Source organism: Medicago truncatula, chromosome 1, assembly GCF_003473485.1.
Source record: "Medicago truncatula cultivar Jemalong A17 chromosome 1, MtrunA17r5.0-ANR, whole genome shotgun sequence".
Lineage (NCBI taxonomy): Eukaryota > Viridiplantae > Streptophyta > Magnoliopsida > Fabales > Fabaceae > Medicago > Medicago truncatula.
In genome coordinates, this window is record NC_053042.1 from 52,563,296 (window position 1) to 52,583,272 (window position 19,977).

The 19,977-nt window shown below is 34.3% G+C and overlaps 4 protein-coding genes across 4 annotated transcripts; 1 reads left to right on the top strand and 3 right to left on the bottom strand.

Annotated features, from left to right (window-relative positions):
* Positions 1-648: 648 nt before the first annotated feature.
* On the bottom strand, positions 649-3,186 carry LOC25485433 (low-temperature-induced cysteine proteinase). Its single transcript, XM_013614636.3, has 5 exons — positions 2,547-3,186; positions 2,048-2,283; positions 1,745-1,885; positions 1,153-1,605; positions 649-957 (listed from the first exon to the last, which is right to left on the bottom strand). Exons 1-5 carry the CDS (start codon positions 3,145-3,147, stop codon positions 847-849), a joined length of 1,542 nt encoding a protein of 513 aa, XP_013470090.2. The 5' UTR covers positions 3,148-3,186; the 3' UTR covers positions 649-846.
* A 168-nt stretch (positions 3,187-3,354) lies between these two features.
* Positions 3,355-7,014, bottom strand: LOC25485434 (multicopper oxidase LPR2). The gene is made up of 4 exons (XM_013614637.3): positions 6,568-7,014; positions 3,829-5,286; positions 3,679-3,754; positions 3,355-3,542 (listed from the first exon to the last, which is right to left on the bottom strand). The coding sequence occupies exons 1-3, from the start codon at positions 6,793-6,795 to the stop codon at positions 3,701-3,703; spliced, it is 1,740 nt and encodes a 579-aa protein (XP_013470091.1). The 5' UTR covers positions 6,796-7,014; the 3' UTR covers positions 3,355-3,542; positions 3,679-3,700.
* Positions 7,015-7,663: 649 nt separating this feature from the next.
* On the top strand, positions 7,664-12,399 carry LOC25485435 (actin-interacting protein 1-2). Its single transcript, XM_013614638.3, has 6 exons — positions 7,664-8,158; positions 9,133-9,294; positions 9,785-9,971; positions 10,273-10,695; positions 11,300-11,707; positions 11,931-12,399. The coding sequence occupies exons 1-6, from the start codon at positions 7,767-7,769 to the stop codon at positions 12,186-12,188; spliced, it is 1,830 nt and encodes a 609-aa protein (XP_013470092.1). The 5' UTR covers positions 7,664-7,766; the 3' UTR covers positions 12,189-12,399.
* A 2,876-nt stretch (positions 12,400-15,275) lies between these two features.
* Positions 15,276-17,885, bottom strand: LOC25485436 (heavy metal-associated isoprenylated plant protein 37). The gene is made up of 4 exons (XM_013614639.3): positions 17,583-17,885; positions 17,384-17,463; positions 17,132-17,207; positions 15,276-16,568 (listed from the first exon to the last, which is right to left on the bottom strand). The coding sequence occupies exons 2-4, from the start codon at positions 17,420-17,422 to the stop codon at positions 15,559-15,561; spliced, it is 1,125 nt and encodes a 374-aa protein (XP_013470093.1). The 5' UTR covers positions 17,423-17,463; positions 17,583-17,885; the 3' UTR covers positions 15,276-15,558.
* Between the last annotated feature and the right edge of the window lie 2,092 nt (positions 17,886-19,977).

Here is a 19,977-nt window from a genome sequence, read left to right on the forward strand (position 1 = left end):
CTCTTCCTTAGCATGATATATTTCTATGAAGTATTAGTAATAGTAGGTATCACTTGCTTTCATATCATTCCTTACCATTTTCTTTTAAATTCCTCACCAAATTTTATTTCCAATGATTTCTATTATATAATTTCTTCTGGTCATGCGGCCTACATTTGTGATGCTCAACAAAGCGTCTTTGAAATAATAGTTTTATTTATCCAAATATTGCAGGTGATTACTAGTTACTTATCTTTGAGCATGAAAACCATCTTAAATGATCACATTAATACAGTTGAGGTAAAAAATAAAACAGCATGTTGCCAATTTTATACTCCTATTTATTTGTTAATTTGATTGTGATCAATTCTATGCTGAAGTTAATAGCCTTTAAGTGTATAACATCCACTTTCTTTATTAAAGGTTTTTTAGCTAGACTTGGAATGAAGGTGGATTGAACCAGATGAAGGATTGAATATGGAGGTCTCAACTCTCAATGTGTAGGGTGTGTCAATACCATCTTAATTTAGCTTATATATTTTTTATCCTATAAATCATTATTCCATTTTCAAATTCTACACAACTATAATGAAAAGAAAGAAGAAAAAAAAAATGAATAAAAAATATTGTTTCCAAAGAGTTCTTTGTTAACAAATACAACACAAGTGGTATGCAAATTTCATCAGAATATATAAAAAACAAAGGCACGCAACACATATTCTTAAATTGTAAATTGATATTAAAAAACAGAGAGAATCAAGAATTTAAAAATGAATGAAAAATAAATATGTTATATTTACATAATAGACTGTTTTTGACTTGTTGTGCTTAAGCCAGCCATGAGTATTCCACTCTCTTCTGTCACATTTAGTTGCCTTTTATTGCGCGTTTTATTGCGGCTTTTCGTGCAGTCCAATTCCCAGTACTTATTGCAGGTGTCCTTTTCAAAGCTTTAACTCCAAAAGGATTATCTTTACTCTGTTGCACACACAAAGGAAATGAAATCAAGTTCAAACTAAAGAAACATCAAGTCACAGAACAAGAGAATGGTTATTATTTGTGGTTTATAGCAACCAGAAGCAATAACCAATGTTGCAACACAAAATTGCAACACATGTTTGATGGTTCTTATCTGTAATAGAAATAGACTTAAGGAAGAAATAAGATAATTACCAATCGGCAAGTTCCAGCTTCAACATCGCAGACCGGGTAGTCATGAGGGCAACAGCTGGAACCGTCATCGCAGCAAGTTGCAGACTCAATAGGGCAGCATCCCCAAGCAAAGCAGAAGTTTCCATACTCAAAAAGGCAACAACATGTGGTTCCAGCTGAGCAAGAGTAGTATTCATCACATACAGTTGAAGGCTGAACAGGTGATGGAGGTGAAGGACCAGGATTTGGTGGGTTCTGACCCTTCTTGATAGGATATGATGCCTCCATTGCAATTCCACACTTGCCAGTTTCTTTTGTTAACAAATTTCTCTCCATCTTAATGTAGCCATTTTCACCCCATGATGAACCCCATGAGTTCCTCACTAACCAGTAATCGATCCCGTTCTCTGTTCCATATCCAACCACTGCAACACCGTGATCAAGTTCTGTTCCACAAATGCCAGTAAAAACACCCTGGATCGACAAAAATCAAAATTTGAGACAGCATTCATTTAAGTAAGTCGACACCATCAACACATTTGAACAATTAATCACTTAATGTTACACAATTGTCATCATAAAAAAGTAATTAAGAAAGAGATAAATATAATACCGATTGGTAAAGTTGAAATGCCCTGCCACCAGCTTCAATGGCAACGCTAACAGGTTGATGTGCAACCGCCTTCTTCAAAGATTTCTCATCATTCTGAGGAACATCTTCATATCCATCAATAGAGACTACCCGAGCATTTTTCTAAAACACCAGAAATCACATAGTTAGCTAAACCAATACATTCTTAAGGTAACACACACACACAGATTGACATATATATATATATACACACACACACACACACACTCACACACACACACATATAGAAAATGGAACAAGCAAGTGTAAAATTATTTTATATACCCTGAATGCATCACATGTATTATCACGAGCATGATAAGGGTAATCCTCTTCTGTATCGATGCCTCCATTTTTCATTATAAACTCAAAAGCATAGTCCATGAGACCTCCATTGCACCCCATGTTATAACCTCTATCACAATCCACCAACTCTTGTTCTGATAGAGATATGAGATCACCGGTTACAATTTGATTGATCCCTTCCACAGCTGCAACCGTTGAGAATGCCCAACAACTCCCTTCACAAATCACAAAGTCAATTCAATACTCACATGTTTCATAACTTTCACAAATAAATTCAAAAGGAACAAGTATATGTTTGGTTCTATGGTGTAAGTCTGTTGAATATTTAAAAGTGAATTGAAATATAAATTGCAGAACAAACTAAAATAAATAATCAATTGTGAAGGCAAAAGTTTAGGATTCTTGTTAAGCTATAATCAATTTAATTCACTAAATTCAATTCATCAAATTATAGAAAAAAGAAAGAGAAAAAACTCACCACATTGGCCTTGATCTTTGACGGGATTGACAGCACCTTTCTCCCTCCAATCAACGTGCTCTGGCAATTCATCGTTATCACGAATAGCATAACGATCACTCTTGGAAGCAGACAACAACCCTTTGGATTTCCGAGGTCGTGTACCCAAAAACATGGAACGATATTCTTCATTGGTAAGATCAGCAAACTTTGTGAGACCCAACTTGAAGGAGTGGTTTTCAAAATTGTTATGGTTTTCAATATACCTAAGGTTGTCCTTAAAGATTTCAAATCGACGTACTTTCTCACCTAATGCATTATAAACCTTACCATGCTTCATCAACCACGATTCATACAACTTCATGAGGTGGTTTTCGTTCTTTGCAGCATCGAGTTTTGCATCGTAGTCGATGATGGACATGTCTACGGCAAGAGCAAGAGACAAAAACGAAAGAGAAAGCACGAGGACAAGAGAGAGATGTGGTTTTTGAAAGAGTGCCATGATGACGATGATTATAGAATTGGGAAGTGAATTGATGAAAAAGAATGTGAATGAGGTTGTTCTTATATAAGAGAGAAAAGAAACGGAAATAGCGTTGAAATAGAAATTTGTCAACAACATGCGCTAGAAATAGGGGGAAGGTGCGTTTTTGGCTCGATTTAGGAGGAGAAACAACACACGTACGTATCAAATTCTGTTTTTCCCAACCAAATATATAGCATAGATATTTTTATTTTTATTTTCTAAAAATAATGAACGATCACATTCTGTTTTTCCCAAGCAAAAATATAGCATAATTTTGTTTCCACTATATTACAAGAACCCAAATTCGACCAAAAGCAAATGCAATTATTTTACTATTTTATTGAATTAAGGAAGTCCACGATTTTAGACAAATTATGATACATTTTCCTGTGTATGCATGTATTTAATTATTTTTTTATGTGAATGGTGTATGAACTGTGTAGCTTTGCTTCCGAGTGTTTACAAGAAAGTACATCATGTATGCCATTTTCCTACAATACAAGTTCAATCTGTCAGCTGAAATTCATTAAATTATAGATAAAGCATAAGAAACAAATGTAGCTATATATACATACGTATAAATGCATGTTTTGGCTAGTATATATAAACATATAATGAAATATGCACCTATATTATCATTGGAGAAGCTTCACTTGATCATCTTCAAGGGTCTCATCATAGCATTGTCTTCATGGTCCAATATCTACATCAAAATGAGTATCAATACATGTATATTTTTAATAATTGTTACAAAAAAAATATATTATAAGCACTTACATGACAATGATACACGTAACCAGACTCCTTAGTTGCATCAAACCCATACGTTGCATTGGTATGTATGTAAGCAAACCTAACAACAATCTTTGTAACAAACCCAGGTCTCATCTTAAACACATTCTTCCACCCTTTCTCATAATCAGGCACCTTAACTTTCTTCCCACGTGCATGCTCATCCACGTGGCACTTCACAGCATCATTATTTTTCGTCATACAATCCTTAAATTCATCAGATTTCACTAGCTCGGTCTGATCCAAAACCTTAAACAAACCCAAATGAATATGAAGTGGGTGATTATCATCAGTCAAATTAATCACATACCACACCTCACTGGACCCCACTTTCGCAATTTCTGTAACCTGTGCTTCGTAAGGTTTCGCGTTGAAATACAAGTGAATCGGTTCATCAATATCACTCGTGTACTCATACATAGCAATATACCGTGTTTCCGTCACACTTGATAAATCAACAACCGGATATTCCACAAGCTTTTCCGGTATCCTTGACGTGTCAACTTCTTTATCCGGTAAAATTACAAATTTCATAACCTTACCACTAGTTTCATCAACTGGATCACCGGTTGGGTAAGGATAAGCTGCATCATTACGTAGAATAGCAACGTTACTCTTAGATTCAGAAAAATCAACAATAACATCTGTGATCTCAGATGGCCCCACAAGAGTTTCATTACTCGTAACTGGCTTCCCGATATAAGCAGAATCAGATGCCACGTGTACAAATCTTAAACCATTACTGAAAAAGAGCCTGAAAAATCTAGCGTTACTTGCATTGATGATACGAAATCTATACTTACGACGTCGTACAGTTAAACGTGGCCAAGCTTTACCGTTTACAATGATTGCGTCACCAAAATATTCCGGTTGCCACTGTGGATGAATCGTAGGGTTGTTACCAGTTGAGTTCATGAAAATCGAACCGTCCGTTTTAAAGCTACGATCGAATAACATCAACGGTAAATCGAATTCGTTACCGTGTGGTAATTTTAGTGTTGATTCGATCGAAGGGTCACGAATGATGTAGGTCCCAATTAAGCCAGCTAGAAGGTTGACTCTGGTCAAACCCATAGCATGGTCATGGTACCATAAATTTCCAGGGTGTTGATTATTTGGATAGTGATATGACTTTTTTGTCCAAGTGGGTCCCTTGATTTTGAATCCAGCGGTGAAAAATGAGTTTGGGTTACCATCGCTTTCGGGTTCATGAATTCCACCGTGGAGATGAACTACAGTGGGAATACCATTGGTTGTTTTGGTCAATGAAGTGGGGATAGTTGGGTCCCATGGGAGTATGTGATTTGGAGGGAGGTGATTTTGCCACGTCACGTCTGTGGAGATTCCGTTGAGGGCTTCGATTGTTGGACCAGGAATTGTTGCTTTGTGTTTGTTTAATCCGTAAGCGTAAACGGTTGTTGGTGGAAGATCTCTGTGGAATTTCTGCATTATAGAAAACAAGTTGGGGTACAAATTTCTTAATTGAATGACTGACTATTATTAAATAATGTTGAAATTAATATAGTACAATTGACAACAATGTGAGTAGAATTAAAATTAAACAATGCTCCAAAGTGGAGAATGAGTGAGTGATCACTATCAGTAAGTGTCAAGACCTGAGTGGATGACACTAAAAAGGTTGGGGGAACTAATTCTTTGCTTCATAATTATCAATAAGCTAAGATCTTTTTAGAGCTTGTGGTCCACTAGTTGGTGAATGAATTATATAGAACAATATTGTGATCAATACCATAGGTATTTTATAAAAATATTAGTATGATCATTATTTGCAACATCACTTCTTTTGAAGAAAGTACGGAACTTGGGACATGAGTTTGAGGAAATTACAGTTTGGAACAACCGTTATAGTTGTCCAAAAATGTGTAGCCTAGAGGTTTGGTACCTATGGCTAACATTTTCACCATGTCCTCTAAAAATTTAGTGACAACTAGTAATCGTTTGTCTATAAAAAAACGTTATAGTTGATTATGCATCTGGCGTGCACCCTTTACAAACTGGCATTTGGGTAGCTAAGACCAGGGTCACATGCATATGCAAGTGTTAAAGGAATTCTGCTTAAAAGAAGGTACTGTAAATTTGTAGCATTTGATGGAAAAGGAATTGTAGAGCATTGAGAAAAAGTAAAAAAAAAAAATGGATATATCTAAATTTACCCCAAAGAATTGGATATATCTCTTTTGTTGGGTGGTAAAATTTTATGGAATGTGTGTTTTACGAGAATAAAAGAGTTTAACGGTGGAGTTCGTTGCTCATTTGTCTTCTATTCGTTTGTAATTAATCCTAAGTACGTATAATTAAGTTTTCATAATGATGAATTGAATTCAATGTAAAAAATTAATATGGTATTTAAGTCCATTAACTATTTTTTTGAGGGAACTTATTTTAAACAATTTTAATAAATACAAACTTTGTATTACCAATAAGAAAGAAAGTTATCTAGATCAAAAAAACCCAGGTATCAGAAACTTTGTATTAATCATGTGAACCATGTAAACCCACAGAAAAATAATCTAGAGATACTTTATCACACACAACTTTAAGATAAGAAAGAGAGTTATCTAGATCCTGAAATTCATGAACTGTGGTATAGTCCTATCGAAACAAGTAAAGAATGAATTTGGCATGGTATAATAAAGACAACACAAAAAGCGGAGATTCGCATGCAATGAGGAATTTAAACAAAAAAAAAAAACAGCAACATACCCATTTCTTCTTGAACATGCCAATCTTGAGAGACTTTGATTTGGGAACGCCATCTACAACCTTGTAGCCATAGACTTTGGGCATATTGGGAAGGTCATCAACAAACATCTTCAGCTTGGATGCATTTATGAGTTTGACTGTAGCTGCTGCTGATGATGATGATAAGGAAACAAAACATAGTAAATGAGCTAAAATTGTGAGTAGCTTCAAGAGCACTGTTTTCTCCATCGCTACCTTGTTGTAAGGTGGATTTGAGATAGAGTATTATAAAGGGAGAAAAAGGAGAATGTTGCAGTGAGAACTCAAAACAATAGGATAATTGAATTATAGTTTAAGCATAAACTTAATATGTGAGCCGTTCGATATGTATTCAACGATTCTGATTCGGAGATTGCATTGGTAGCAAAATGTGGGTTGGAAATGTTGAGTGGGAAATAGGAAGGGTATTTGTAGGACGAATATTGGTCAATATTTGGAGTAATGTAATATGTCATGGTAAAGATTCCAGTACCTTGTGCAATGCTCGTGGCCACAATTGGATCACTCGCAATATAGAAACCAAATTAATTAATACTTTAAATATTCAATTTAAATCAATTAAATTGGTCAAACTAAACAAACAAATTCAAACCTCAATTAATTTGAAAATTAATTTTATATTGCTTCAAATTGATTATCAAGATTTGAGTCAAATATAATAAATATCACTTAATGCACTTTAATTTATTTTATTTCAATTTTGTCTGTAACAAATACTCCATTTTAATATGACTATTTTGAGTATCTATAGAAGAGGACGAAGATACTACATAGTATTAAAAAAGTTTATAATGCAAAAACAAAAAATTAACGGCAAAGTAGAATATATTATATATTGGGTGCTAAATACAATAAGTTTTAAACCAACAAATATATTATATACTATCGAGTTTTTAACTCAATATATATTATATATTGGGTTTTTTCCTTCTAAAAACAAAAATACAATGAGTTTTAAACCAACAAATCACGATAAAGCATAATGGTATTCAATCCTCTAAAAATTGCAAACAATGAGTTTTAAACCGCCAACTTGTTCAAAACGTTTTCCTTCATTCCCGCAATTACTCTCTCTACAACCACAAAACAATATGAAGAAAGAAACCATAGCAATAGCATAACAACTTCACACTACACGCACAATACCCTCAATTCCAACAATGGCAACTCTCTCTGAAACCTACGCTTGCGCACCTTCCACCGAACGCGGCCGCGGCATTCTCATCTCCGGCGATCCCAAAACCAACAACATTCTCTATTGCACTGCACGATCCGTCATCATTCGCAATCTTGATAATCCCTTACAGGTCTCTGTTTACGGCGAACATTCTTATCCTGTCACCGTCGCACGTTACTCCCCCAACGGCGAATGGATCGCGTCCGCTGATGTTTCCGGTACCATTCGCATTTGGGGAACTCATAATGATTATGTTCTCAAGAACGAATTTCGTGTTCTATCTGGTCGGATCGATGATCTTCAGTGGTCTGCAGATTGCCAGAGGATTGTTGCTTGTGGAGATGGAAAGGGAAAATCGTTTGTCCGCGCTTTTATGTAATCATATTTATCCTTTTCATACCTCATTATTTATGTTATGACTTTTGAGTTACAACTGATCGAATGTGTTTGTCTAACATCCACCACACGACACTCACTTATGTGATTATATTGAAACTAATTCTTTTCTCAAATTATTATCAACGTTCATGTGTTAATATCCACGTTGTCCGTGTCGATTTTGTTTGTTTTTAATTTCATGCAATATCAAATTTATATCTATGTATCTCACGTGTAGTTTGAATGTTTGATGATCCAGTCACAATCACTGGTGGAGTGGATCAGATTTTTGATAGTCTTGGCCACAAGCTTCCGAATCTCCTTTTACTAATATAATAATAAGGGAAATGTTAATGTACAAATATAAAAACTTGAATTGATTAGTTGATATCACATTATTTCTCTTGAGTAGTGAGGAAGATGTGACTTCATTATATTTAAAAATAAGAATTCAATCTTAATATATAGGGATGAATTAAGTAAGCTTGACTATGTGTTGTTTGAGAAATAAATAAGAACTTGTTACATGTGGTAAGGTTCTGTGCAGAGTTGAGCTATCCTAAATAATATTGTATTGCTCATGTGACCAAGGAAATTGTATGGAAATTCTTTTGATAAAAAAACTTGTAATTCTATGGATGCTGGTTAATTACATTTTTAAATTTCAACTACTCTATGGCATCTAAGGTTTCCACCACTTAGCAGAGCTAAACACATCAGCTATCATGTCTCCGTCTACCCTGTATGATTTAGATGGATGTAATGTAACCATTTGATTTCCTAACTTGTTTGAGTATTTTAAATATATTTTTTGCAGTAAGGCTTGAATTTAAATTACCATATTGTCAGATTAATTCCTCTTTACTTGGAAGAATTGACTAATTGCATGCATGGGTGAATGTGCTTCCATCCTCTCTCTTTTTTTACCACCTGATCCCTTTTTTAATGTTTAAAACATTTTGCATTTGAAGGTGGGATTCAGGTTCCACTGTTGGTGATTTTGATGGCCATTCACGGCGGGTTCTAAGTTGTGCATTCAAACCAACAAGGCCATTCCGCATTGTCTCGTGTGGAGAAGATTTTTTAGCAAACTTTTATGAAGGTCCGCCGTTCAAGTTCAATATGTCCATCAGGTAAGTGTTATTATCTGTTGTAGCATATCTGCCTCTCTAATTAAGCAATAGATAAAATTTTCAAATTATAAATGAGCTTATCCCTTTTTTCATTTTTTTTATTTACCTTGTCTTCTTTTTAAGGGGGTAGTCTATTATCAATAACATTTTCTATGAATGTAACCAACCACACATTGAATAGACAAAAAATGAATGTATGTCTATTCCTAGGGTATTAAAATATGGAGAATGCTAACCAGTGTCCTGGAGGCATTGGTTAAGCAACTAAAACAAGTAAGTTTTTAATGAAAAGTAATGCAATCATTATTTGGTCAAATAGATTGAAATGGGTTTTAACATGGTAACTTCATCATAAGTTTATAAGTCGTAGTATTATCAATTCTTTACATCTTGGAATAGTATCTAGTTCTAGCTTGAAATAAGTATTTTGGGTTGAGTAGGTTTCTATTTCCTTATTCAGGTTGTCATAGAAGACATTCTATATCTGCAGGGACCATACGAATTTTGTCAACTGTGTTAGATATTCTCCAGATGGGAGCAAATTCGTTACAGTTAGCTCAGATAGGAAGGGTATTATATATGATGGAAAGACTGGGAGTAAACTTGGAGAGTTTTCTGAAGAGGACGGTCACAAGGGCAGCATATATGCAGTTAGTTGGAGTCGTGACAGTAAACAGGTGAACTCCAGGTTGTGTTTGAATGTTACTGTTTTATTATGTTGACATTGATAAAAATTTCGTCTTTTTTCTTTTGGCCAGAATTGTATATAAGATTGCAATGTGAAATCGATTCTGTACTGGTTTAACATTGTTGAGAGCTTAATCACCACATACATATACATACACATACAAAATGAATGTGCATGCATACAAATATCATATATGTAAGGAGGAACATGTTATGAATTTATTTGTGCTATTTTAGATGTTCAGTACTGCTATTTACATTCTAGTTTAAATTAAGTAAAAAAAATTACAGGTTCTTACTGTCTCTGCTGACAAGTCTGCAAAAGTGTGGGATATTGATGAGAATGGTAGTGGAACAGTACATAAGACATTGGCACATCCTGAATCTGGTGGGGTGGAGGACATGCTCGTTGGTTGTCTTTGGCAGAATGATCATCTGCTTACTGTCTCCCTTGGTGGCACGATTAGTTTATACTCTGCTAAGGATCTAGATCAAAGCCCAAAGTCCTTATCTGGTCACATGAAGAATATCACTGTTTTGAATCTGCTCAACAAAAGTGAAAAGATGCTTTTGTCTAGCAGCTATGATGGAGTGATCATTAGATGGATTCCAGGCATTGGCTATAGTGGTAAGTTTGACAGTAAACAATTTGGATTAATCAAATTGTTAGCAGCTGCTGAAGAAGAAGTTGTTACTTCTGGATTTGACAACAAGGTAACTGATATATATGTGTCATAACTAATCATTATCATCATATGGGCTCTTCAATTGTCAAGCTTAAAAAATAACCAATAGATACATTTTATATTCAGCTGTTCTGTCATCGATGCCCATATCAAACATAAAAGTGAAACTACACCTCTAATGTCACTCTGATTGCTGAATTATTTTTACAAAAATTCAAATATTTCTGATTGCGTTTAAACTACATCTGGTAGAAGCCAGGGAGTTTGTTTTGTTCATGTATTATCCTGAAAGAACATGCAAAATCAAGTATGTTGATTCCATTATTAGAGGTTGAACTTGCATCAAAGTGTAAAATCTAAATCTAGGCCTCTGATTTTTGCAACTGTTGAAACAATCTTTAACGAAGACTTTGTTCTTGATTATCTGTGAAACAAAATGTTGCTAAATAATGCATTTACTGTAGGTGCAACATGATTTGGATGAAGTCTTCAATCATTATTACCAATTCATAAACTAAGGACATGTTAATAGATATTCAAAAGCTAGCTCTAGAATAGAATTATTGCAGGCAACTTGTTGATTTCTTGATTCTATAATTGATAGTATTTAAATTTAAATGTATTAAATGCAGGTATACAGAGTTCCCCTGCAAGGGGATAATTTTGGTCCTGCTGAGCATGTTGATGTTGGAAGCCAGCCAAAGGATTTGGGCCTTGCACTTAATTCCCCCAAGCTTGCTCTTATTGGAATTGAATCCGGGGTTGTCTTACTTAACGGTTCAAATATTGTCACCACTGTAAACCTTGGCTTTGTTGTGACAGCGTCTACTATTTCACCTGATGGCAGTGAAGCAATTGTAGGTGGGCAAGATGGTAAGCTGCATATTTATTCTATCTCAGGAGATACACTTACAGAACAAATTGTTCTTGAGAAGCACCGAGGAGCAATCAGTGTAATCAAATATTCTCCAGATGTTTCCATGTTTGCATCAGCTGATCTAAATCGTGAAGCTGTTGTGTGGGACTGTGCTTCCAGAGAGGTAACTTGAGCCTGATATGACTGTTCCATGAAGTTGATATGTCTTGTGCCTGAATGCTTTGTTTGTCCTATATATACCAAATTTTCCTATGTGAAATGAGAAATACATGACTTATACTCTCATGATTGTAACATTATTGCTTCAATTATCATGATGTACACTTGTTTTTGTCATAACTTACTGAAAAATGTCGTTGCTAAATAAATCTTCCTTTCTCTTTCAGGTGGTGCTTAATAACATGTTGTTTCACACTGCACGTGTAAACTGTCTTGCTTGGTCACCTAATAGCAAACTGGTAGCTACTGGTTCACTTGATACATGTGTTATTGTATACGAAATTGGAAAGCCAGCATCAAGCCGCAGAACCATAAAAGGGGCTCATTTAGGTGGAGTGTATGGCTTGACTTTTATTGAGCCAGAAAGAGTGGTCAGTTCGGGAGAAGATAGTTGCGTTCGTGTTTGGGATTTAATTTCAGAATAAATTAGCCTCCCAATGTATGTTGCGGTTTTGTCGTAAGAAATTGATTGATGCGTTGTATTATATGATGATTATCTTCACTGCTCGCTCTGCAATGGTTATGCAGTAGGAAGAAAAGTTAAGATTACAATAGTGTCTAGGTATCTATTTTCGACGGATTTCTCCTTGAACTATCAATCTTATTCTTTATTATCCTAGCCGATTTTGATCTGCAGAGATGGGGTATTCTTAATAATTTCCAAAGAAATTGGCAACAATTGGTCTTTGTCTAAGCAAATTAGCTTCCTTTATTTTGCCTATCAAAGCAATTTAATTCACTTTTGTTTCAATAAGCGAATTTGTCCATCTAACAAACAAGGGATTCAGTAAAAAGAAAAGAGAGCAAGAAACAAGGATTATTGTGGTCTTATTTTATGTGTATACCTATAAATTAACTTAACATGTCTGTTATCTGCAACTTGTGGGTTGCAAACCTTGCACATTCAGTTCAGATCGGATAGTTTCACTTCTTTACACTTTAGCATGAGGTTTTAAGGGTTTGATTTCCTTATAGGGTTTTAGAGCTCGTTTGGATGTACTAACGAAGCACATTGAAGAGCCTAGCATCATGACATAGTTGTATTTAGAGAGTCTAGAGAAGAAATAAAGAGGAGGTTAAATACTTGGAGATAAGAAAAGGATAAATTTCAATTAACTACTTAGTGATAAGGGAAAGTCGAAAGAATGACGTTATAAAATCAAAAAAAAGGAATTAGGTTTTGAGACATTTTAGCCACCGTCAAGAAAAATGTTTGACGAGATCTAGTAAGTGTTCATGAGACATTTCTCTGTTGCAAAAAAACACAGAAATGCGCTCATTTTAAATAATCGAAATACATGTCAACCATATCACTTGGATGTAATGACGGATGTCCTTTTCGAAATAAATGTGAACCACCAAATCGCAAAACATGCATACGAATATCATGCATATGAATATCATAAGGTAACACAATACAAATTCCAAACCACCACAAAACATGGAGCCAACTGATACCAACGAAATCACATTAAAATAAAAGATCATTAATATATTCCTCCTCTCAACACCCTCTTAAACACGACATTGAGTTTAAGGGAACAACTCTACGACTAGTGTAGTTATCTTTGGTTGAATTCCTCTTACCTTTTTTAAATAAAAAAAAATATCTTAAATATCAATAATAATTAATAAGAGTCTAGAATACTTATTTTTTTCAATAACTTCTATACAAGGAAAATTAAATAATTAAATCAATCCAATTGACTATCTTGTATACAAAATTGTAAACTATTTAGATATTTATTGGCCTGTTGGGTTAATAAAAGATATTTACATATTTTTTTAATGTAAAAATGAAAGTGCAAATGCATCATTATGATTTTTTTTGGTATATCAACAACGTTGACACTCCAATGAAACTTGTAATCATGTGCAACACCTCCTAAAATATTATTGGTAATGAAAAAAGAAATGACTATTATTTTTCCGATCCTATGTTATTCTCGGACGTCCTGTAAAATTTACAAAAATATCCTTGGTTCAGATTATATAATTTGAACCAGATTGTTAGCATTTTTCGGATTATAAAATCTGAAATACTAGGAACTCCATTACGACATTTATTTTGTCGTAAAAAATGTTTAAGAAAAGATGGGAAGTGAAGAATGAATGAAATTGTCGAAGATACTAGCCTATTTATAACCTTAAACAAGTCATAGATCATAACTACAGTCAAATGATACGTTTTCCATGCCCCAACCGTCCAAAAATGCATTAAACACACAACCGTCTAAATCTTTGGTGAAACGCCACCATCCATATAAACCAAAGTCTAATTAAAATTATGGTAAAAGAAAATTTCGAATTATATAATTCAAAAATTCCTAACAATTTAATTCGGATTATATAATCGGAAGGAGAGGTATTTTTAGAGAAAAAGTTAAGGCGCGTAAGAAATACGTAGGATTGGAAAAATAATTGCTCATGACTCGAGTCATGGACCATGGAATCTCCTTGACTTAGCGGCAGCATTATGCTTTCTAGTCAATATGGTCCTCCCGGTGCATCTCCTTCCTTAATAACAAACCAACCTTCAACCAAACTGCTTCCTTTTCTAGGAAAAACATTAATGGATCTACTCTTTTTCTTTTAATGGATCCACTTATCTCATCATAATGAAATTATTATATAAAAAATACAATTATCATAAAAATTGAATCGTCCTTTTTCTCTACACACAGTTGGTCGTACACATTTTAAAAGGGACTTTCACAAAATAATTCCACGTTTATTAAAGTTATAGTTTCTGAAAGTTGGTACCAATAAAGATAAAAGTGTATTTATGGCTTACCATCTTCTTTAATAAAAGTTTAGACTTAAATATCACTTGACCCACCAACTTCATTACTAGAATATAGTAGTACGAACTAGCAGTCTGCTTTAACTTTGTTTAGTTCCTTCATTTCCCTTTCATTAAACATATAAAATGCTAGTACAATGTTCAGTTGTAAATTCTCTATGGATAAGCACTATTACCTTGCTATCAGCATCATTTGTGTATAATTAGCATTCTAATAAATATAATACTCCATCAACATTCAAGTTTCAATGTGGTCCCTTCTGGTTATAATCACACGTGACGTACGCGTGCTAATCTACCTAACGTGCACAATACAATATTCACAACGATGCACTTTGTTGTCAACCAAACTGTTCCTACACGCACAGTTTCATCATGTTTGTGCGCACAGAAAACAGTAACTTGTTTCACCTTGTCTACTTTGAGTAAGAATGTCCCATATCCTATCCAATAGTATAATAAAACAAAACCCATTCATCAATGTCCCTTAATCCTCCTCCGGTACTCACTTTGGTTAGCAATAAACATGTACTTAATTAATTTAGTAGTATTATTTTAAAAAACCAATACAAGACGGTTCATACATACATACATACATACCTTAATACAAATCAAGGTTTTTAAAACCTTGATTCATACATTCCAATTCGAGCTTGAATCATGGCTCAAAAGTCTCACCGGTTTGATAACCAATTCGATTTTAAAAACATGACTAATTAGAATCACATTAAGATTAACAACATAAGAAACACAAGTCATGAGACACAACCACAGACATTTTTAAAAAGGCCCACATCATCATCTCAACTACTACACAGTACACTACTGATAAAGATTCACAAACAAACAAACACATCCAACATCCTAACACAAACCTGTCCCACCAAATTACAGTCAAACTACTATACTAACTTAGAAAATGGGACTTAGGTCAAACACAATCCATTTTGCATCTTTTTTTCCTTCACTTTTTAACTCTACAATCACTATCATTACATTATTGAACAGCTGCTGGTAGTATTGTCATCACTGAACATGTGTGCTGCAGAGTTATCCTCCGTTGGATAACAAGCATTTGCATAGGAGTAATTTGCAGGAATGTAGTTATTATAATTGTAATGATAGCCAGTATTAGGAGGAACAAAAGGTGACCTGTGATACATCATCTGAGGCTGTTGCTGCATAGCATGCCTTGCCTGCATGTTCATCAATGAAGATGGATGGTTATTGAAACCATTCATGTTCATTAACATAGATGGTGGATACTGGCCAGTAACAAAACCACCATTTGGAATAGATGCAGTGGATCCTGCAGGAAAACCTCCTAAACCATTGGAATTTCCACCTACAACAGTAGCACTACCAGCACCATTGTTATTGTTCCCATTAAAACCAGCTAAATTCATCATAGCACCAATGTCGCTAGCCCTTTTGGATTCTCCAAGGTTGAGACTTTCATTACCAACCAAATGAGCATTGTTCAACTTCATAGCTGCCAATGTTTTCTGATCAATCCCATTAGCACCTTCCTTCATTACCATGTTCTGATTTGGATTTCCTTTCTTGCCACTATTTCCATTGCCAGCATTGTTCATCTTAGCTATAATACCTTTCTTCACATTGTTTGCATCATTCGCTTGCTTTAGCATCTGAAGATGATTAGTTCTCTCCCTGATGAACCGCATCTCTTCATCCTCCTCCTCTTCGTCCTCGTCATATTCGTAGTATTCATCATCCTCTTCAGAACTAAAAGCAGGAAATTTCTGCTGATTTTTGAAGACTTCAAGCCCTTTGACCAGTCCTTGTTTTTGTCCTCTGTTCTTGTCATCTTTGACATTGTTGTTGTTCTTCTGCTTTTGATTCTGATTATTGTTGGTTTTCTGAGACCAGAGCTCAGCATATTTTCCAGATCTTACTAGTTTCTTGATCAAAGTTGCAGCATCCACACTACCTGAAACTGTTACCTTCTGCTGTTCTGCATCTATTTGAACTTGGTAAACACCTATACAACAAAAAGGTCGAAATATAAAAAATCCAAGCACGCCAAAAAAGGTTAAAATAGTGTGTTATCCTCCAACTATTAAAGAACATTTCAAACCAATGTAATGTTTACATTAACCATATTCATATAGGGTACACTAAGGTAAAAAAAAAAAAAAAAAAGATATTTTTAAGAAAAAAAGGTAAAAAGTTCTAAATACCAAACCAAACCTTTTATAGCCTAAGCTTTCCATTGAAGATTTAAAAAGTAGCATTCATGTTGTCCACTTATTAGAACAAATCAGCTTTGTATAGACAAAAAAGTACCATTTTTTATGTCTACCTTAAACTCCCATAACTTATAAAAGGAACCCCATTATTATTGTGACTAAACTAAACAATGTTACTTACTAGACTGAGTTTGAATATGATTCTGAAATTCTTATAAAATGTACTATATTGTTTTCTGTTCCGTACATTTTAACTTGAAGAAAACAAGGCAAGTTAAACATCATCATAATCATAATAGAGACAAAAATGAGTGAATAGTGAGGACAAGTGAGTGGAGAGAGGAAAGAAAGTGACCTTCAATTCTCTGAAGGAGTTTCTTCACTTTCTGCTTACAACCATCACAGTGAATGTTCACTTTGAGAACACAAGTCTGTAGATGAAATAAAACAAAGCAAACAACAAAAAAAACAAAAACATTATTAAAGAAATAGACCAAATACTAGAAAACTAAACTAAAATAATAAAAGGGAGAAGGGGGGGTGTTAAAAGAAAAAAAAGAAAGCATGTTGTTTTATGGATAATGTTAATAAAGGGAGAAAGAAGTACCTGGATTTTAAGGAGCTTAAAGTCTTCTTCTTTAGTCATTGAAAGTGGTGTTTGGAACAAAACAAGTCTAGCTCTTTTTTCTGTTTGCAATGAAAAGAATAAGGTAGGTTAAGCAAATGGTAAAACTAAAAAAGGTAGCATGTGAGTTTCTACAAGTTATATACTAGAAGTAGATAATAGATAGATTCTAGTTTCTCACACTCTCTATGCTGCTGCTATTACTAGCTAGTAGTAGCTAAGCTTCTTGTTCACAGTTCACAAGTCTCAAGCAAGCAAAGCAGTTCACGAAAGCAAACAAAACAAGTGCACATGGGTGTTTCAGCATAAAAATATATTTTAAAAGGAGAAAGAGTGCAAGGGAAGTGAAAAGGTAGAAGAAAAGAACCAATAAAAAATGCAGTGAGAGAAGGGAAGAGTAATGGAAAAGTCAGAAGAAGAATTTTGAATGAGAGAGAGAGAGAGAGAGAGGGTTGGTCTGAAATCTGAAATGATGTGATTTAACGTTAAAATAAATATACTGAGTGAGTGAGTGAGATGAGAGGGAAAAAACAATAAAAGAACAACAGCGACTTGACATGCCGAATTCATACTCTGTGTACACTTTGTCACATCTCAACGTACTAGTACTCTCTTTTTTCTTGTGATGTTTCAAACAAAGTTGCGAGTATTTTTTGGGATAGATTTCAAAGCAAAGCTCTATCACCTTTATTACTATAAAGTTTAAAAGTTGTTTTTTTTACAAAAATATGTAGTTTTTTAAAAGTTTTGGCTCGGATATAATGAATAGAAAAAGAAAAAAAAAATCATATGAATAAAATTTATTTAATTCAATTCTTATTTTTTTTATTTGTATCTAAGTATTTTATCTCAACGTACTAGTACCATATTATCTCTCGTTTTTGTTGAAGTTGATTGTTTGATTGTGGCTAAGTTTGTCAACAATGAATTTTAAAGTTAAGTAATGATATTTGTACATCTAATTGATGATTACTTTGTTTTTCTCTCGATAAAAAATAATAAAGAGAGAAAAAAGGAGAGAGAATAAGAATCTCACGTGAGTATGAGAGAGAAAGTTCCAAAAATTATCACATAATGATTGCACAAATATCATTTATCTTTGAAGTTAAGTAGGTACTTCATGCTTCTATAAGACATGTCTCTCCTTCACACATTACATAAAGAACCAAACACATGTGATTTCCTTGTCATTTTCAAACATATAGCATGTGGGTATCGATCCTCCCTACAACCATCTCGAAAATCCATGTCGCCAAATTCCTCAAAGTTTTGTATTTCCTCCGTCTATAATAGATGACATATTTGACAATATGTATTATTGACCTAAAATATTTTGACCATATTTTTCTACTAATATATAAACATAAATAATATCATATAAGATATTGTTAAATTCGTCTCGATGATTTTTTTTTTGTCAAGTAGCCTAGTGGTTAGAGCTCACACAATTAAATTATGGAGAAGTGGAGTGTCCGGTGTTCGAACCCTGGCCCCTGCATATAATATGCAATATTCCTACCAAATGAGTTAAGCTCACGGGGATTCTCGATGAATATTTTTAAAATATTAAATATTGATAATTTTTTCTAATTGAGAATTAAAGGTATTAAAGATAAAAATTATGTATCAGTATGTGTGACATAGTCAACTGTGACAGTTAATATGGCCGGAGCGAATAATATTTAAGCATGCATCAACATATATTAATCATTGTGAAACGCATAACAAAACATGTTTATCATTTATTTAAATAAGAATTTCATTGTTATACCTAAAGATATGCCGCGTATCTTGCTAGTTGTTATGTCTCATGATGACATGCAACATTAGCATCCATGTACAAGTTAACAAGGGCAACCGTTCCTCATGCGAAATCGTTGATCAACTCAGACTCACAAAGATACTTCAGATACGTCACGTCAACATCAATGGCACATTTGTCAATAAAGATTGTGATGCCCACCAAGCACAACAAATATATTCAGACAGTTTGGTCCCAATTCAGGTGCATTTGCTCATCCTCATCTTCCACCTTAGTTGCAATTGCTTTCTGAAGATGACGCCTAAACCATGTTCTCAAGAAGTTGAAACGTGCATGAGCACCGTTTGTGGTTGTCACCAGATCAGTTCCTAATAACTCTATCGTCAAACTACATGACCTTCTTAGCATCTGGGTGGACATCATCATGAGCAACATCATTCTCGTCATGCTCCTAATACCCGTGCTTAGGCTCGTGCACATGAGATGGTCTGTGGCTGCCACTCATGTTGCCCTTGCCCCTACTCTTCCTCACCATGCCCTCTACTTTACGTAACCATTCTCGCATGGTGGATGTTGTCACGATAGGTCTGCTGTGTCTAATACAGTCTTGGTGTTGATCCATAATTGAATCCATCATATCACATACAAATAAACTAAAATGCATTTTTTTTTTTATAATTTGAACTTACAAGCAATATGTTTCAAATTATGTAATTTGAATGCATTCATCCCAACAAAAAAAAAAAACAAATTAAAGAACAATAGACCGAAGAAATACAATCTTGCTTATGTTTGATGTTTGAAAAGGCTTAAA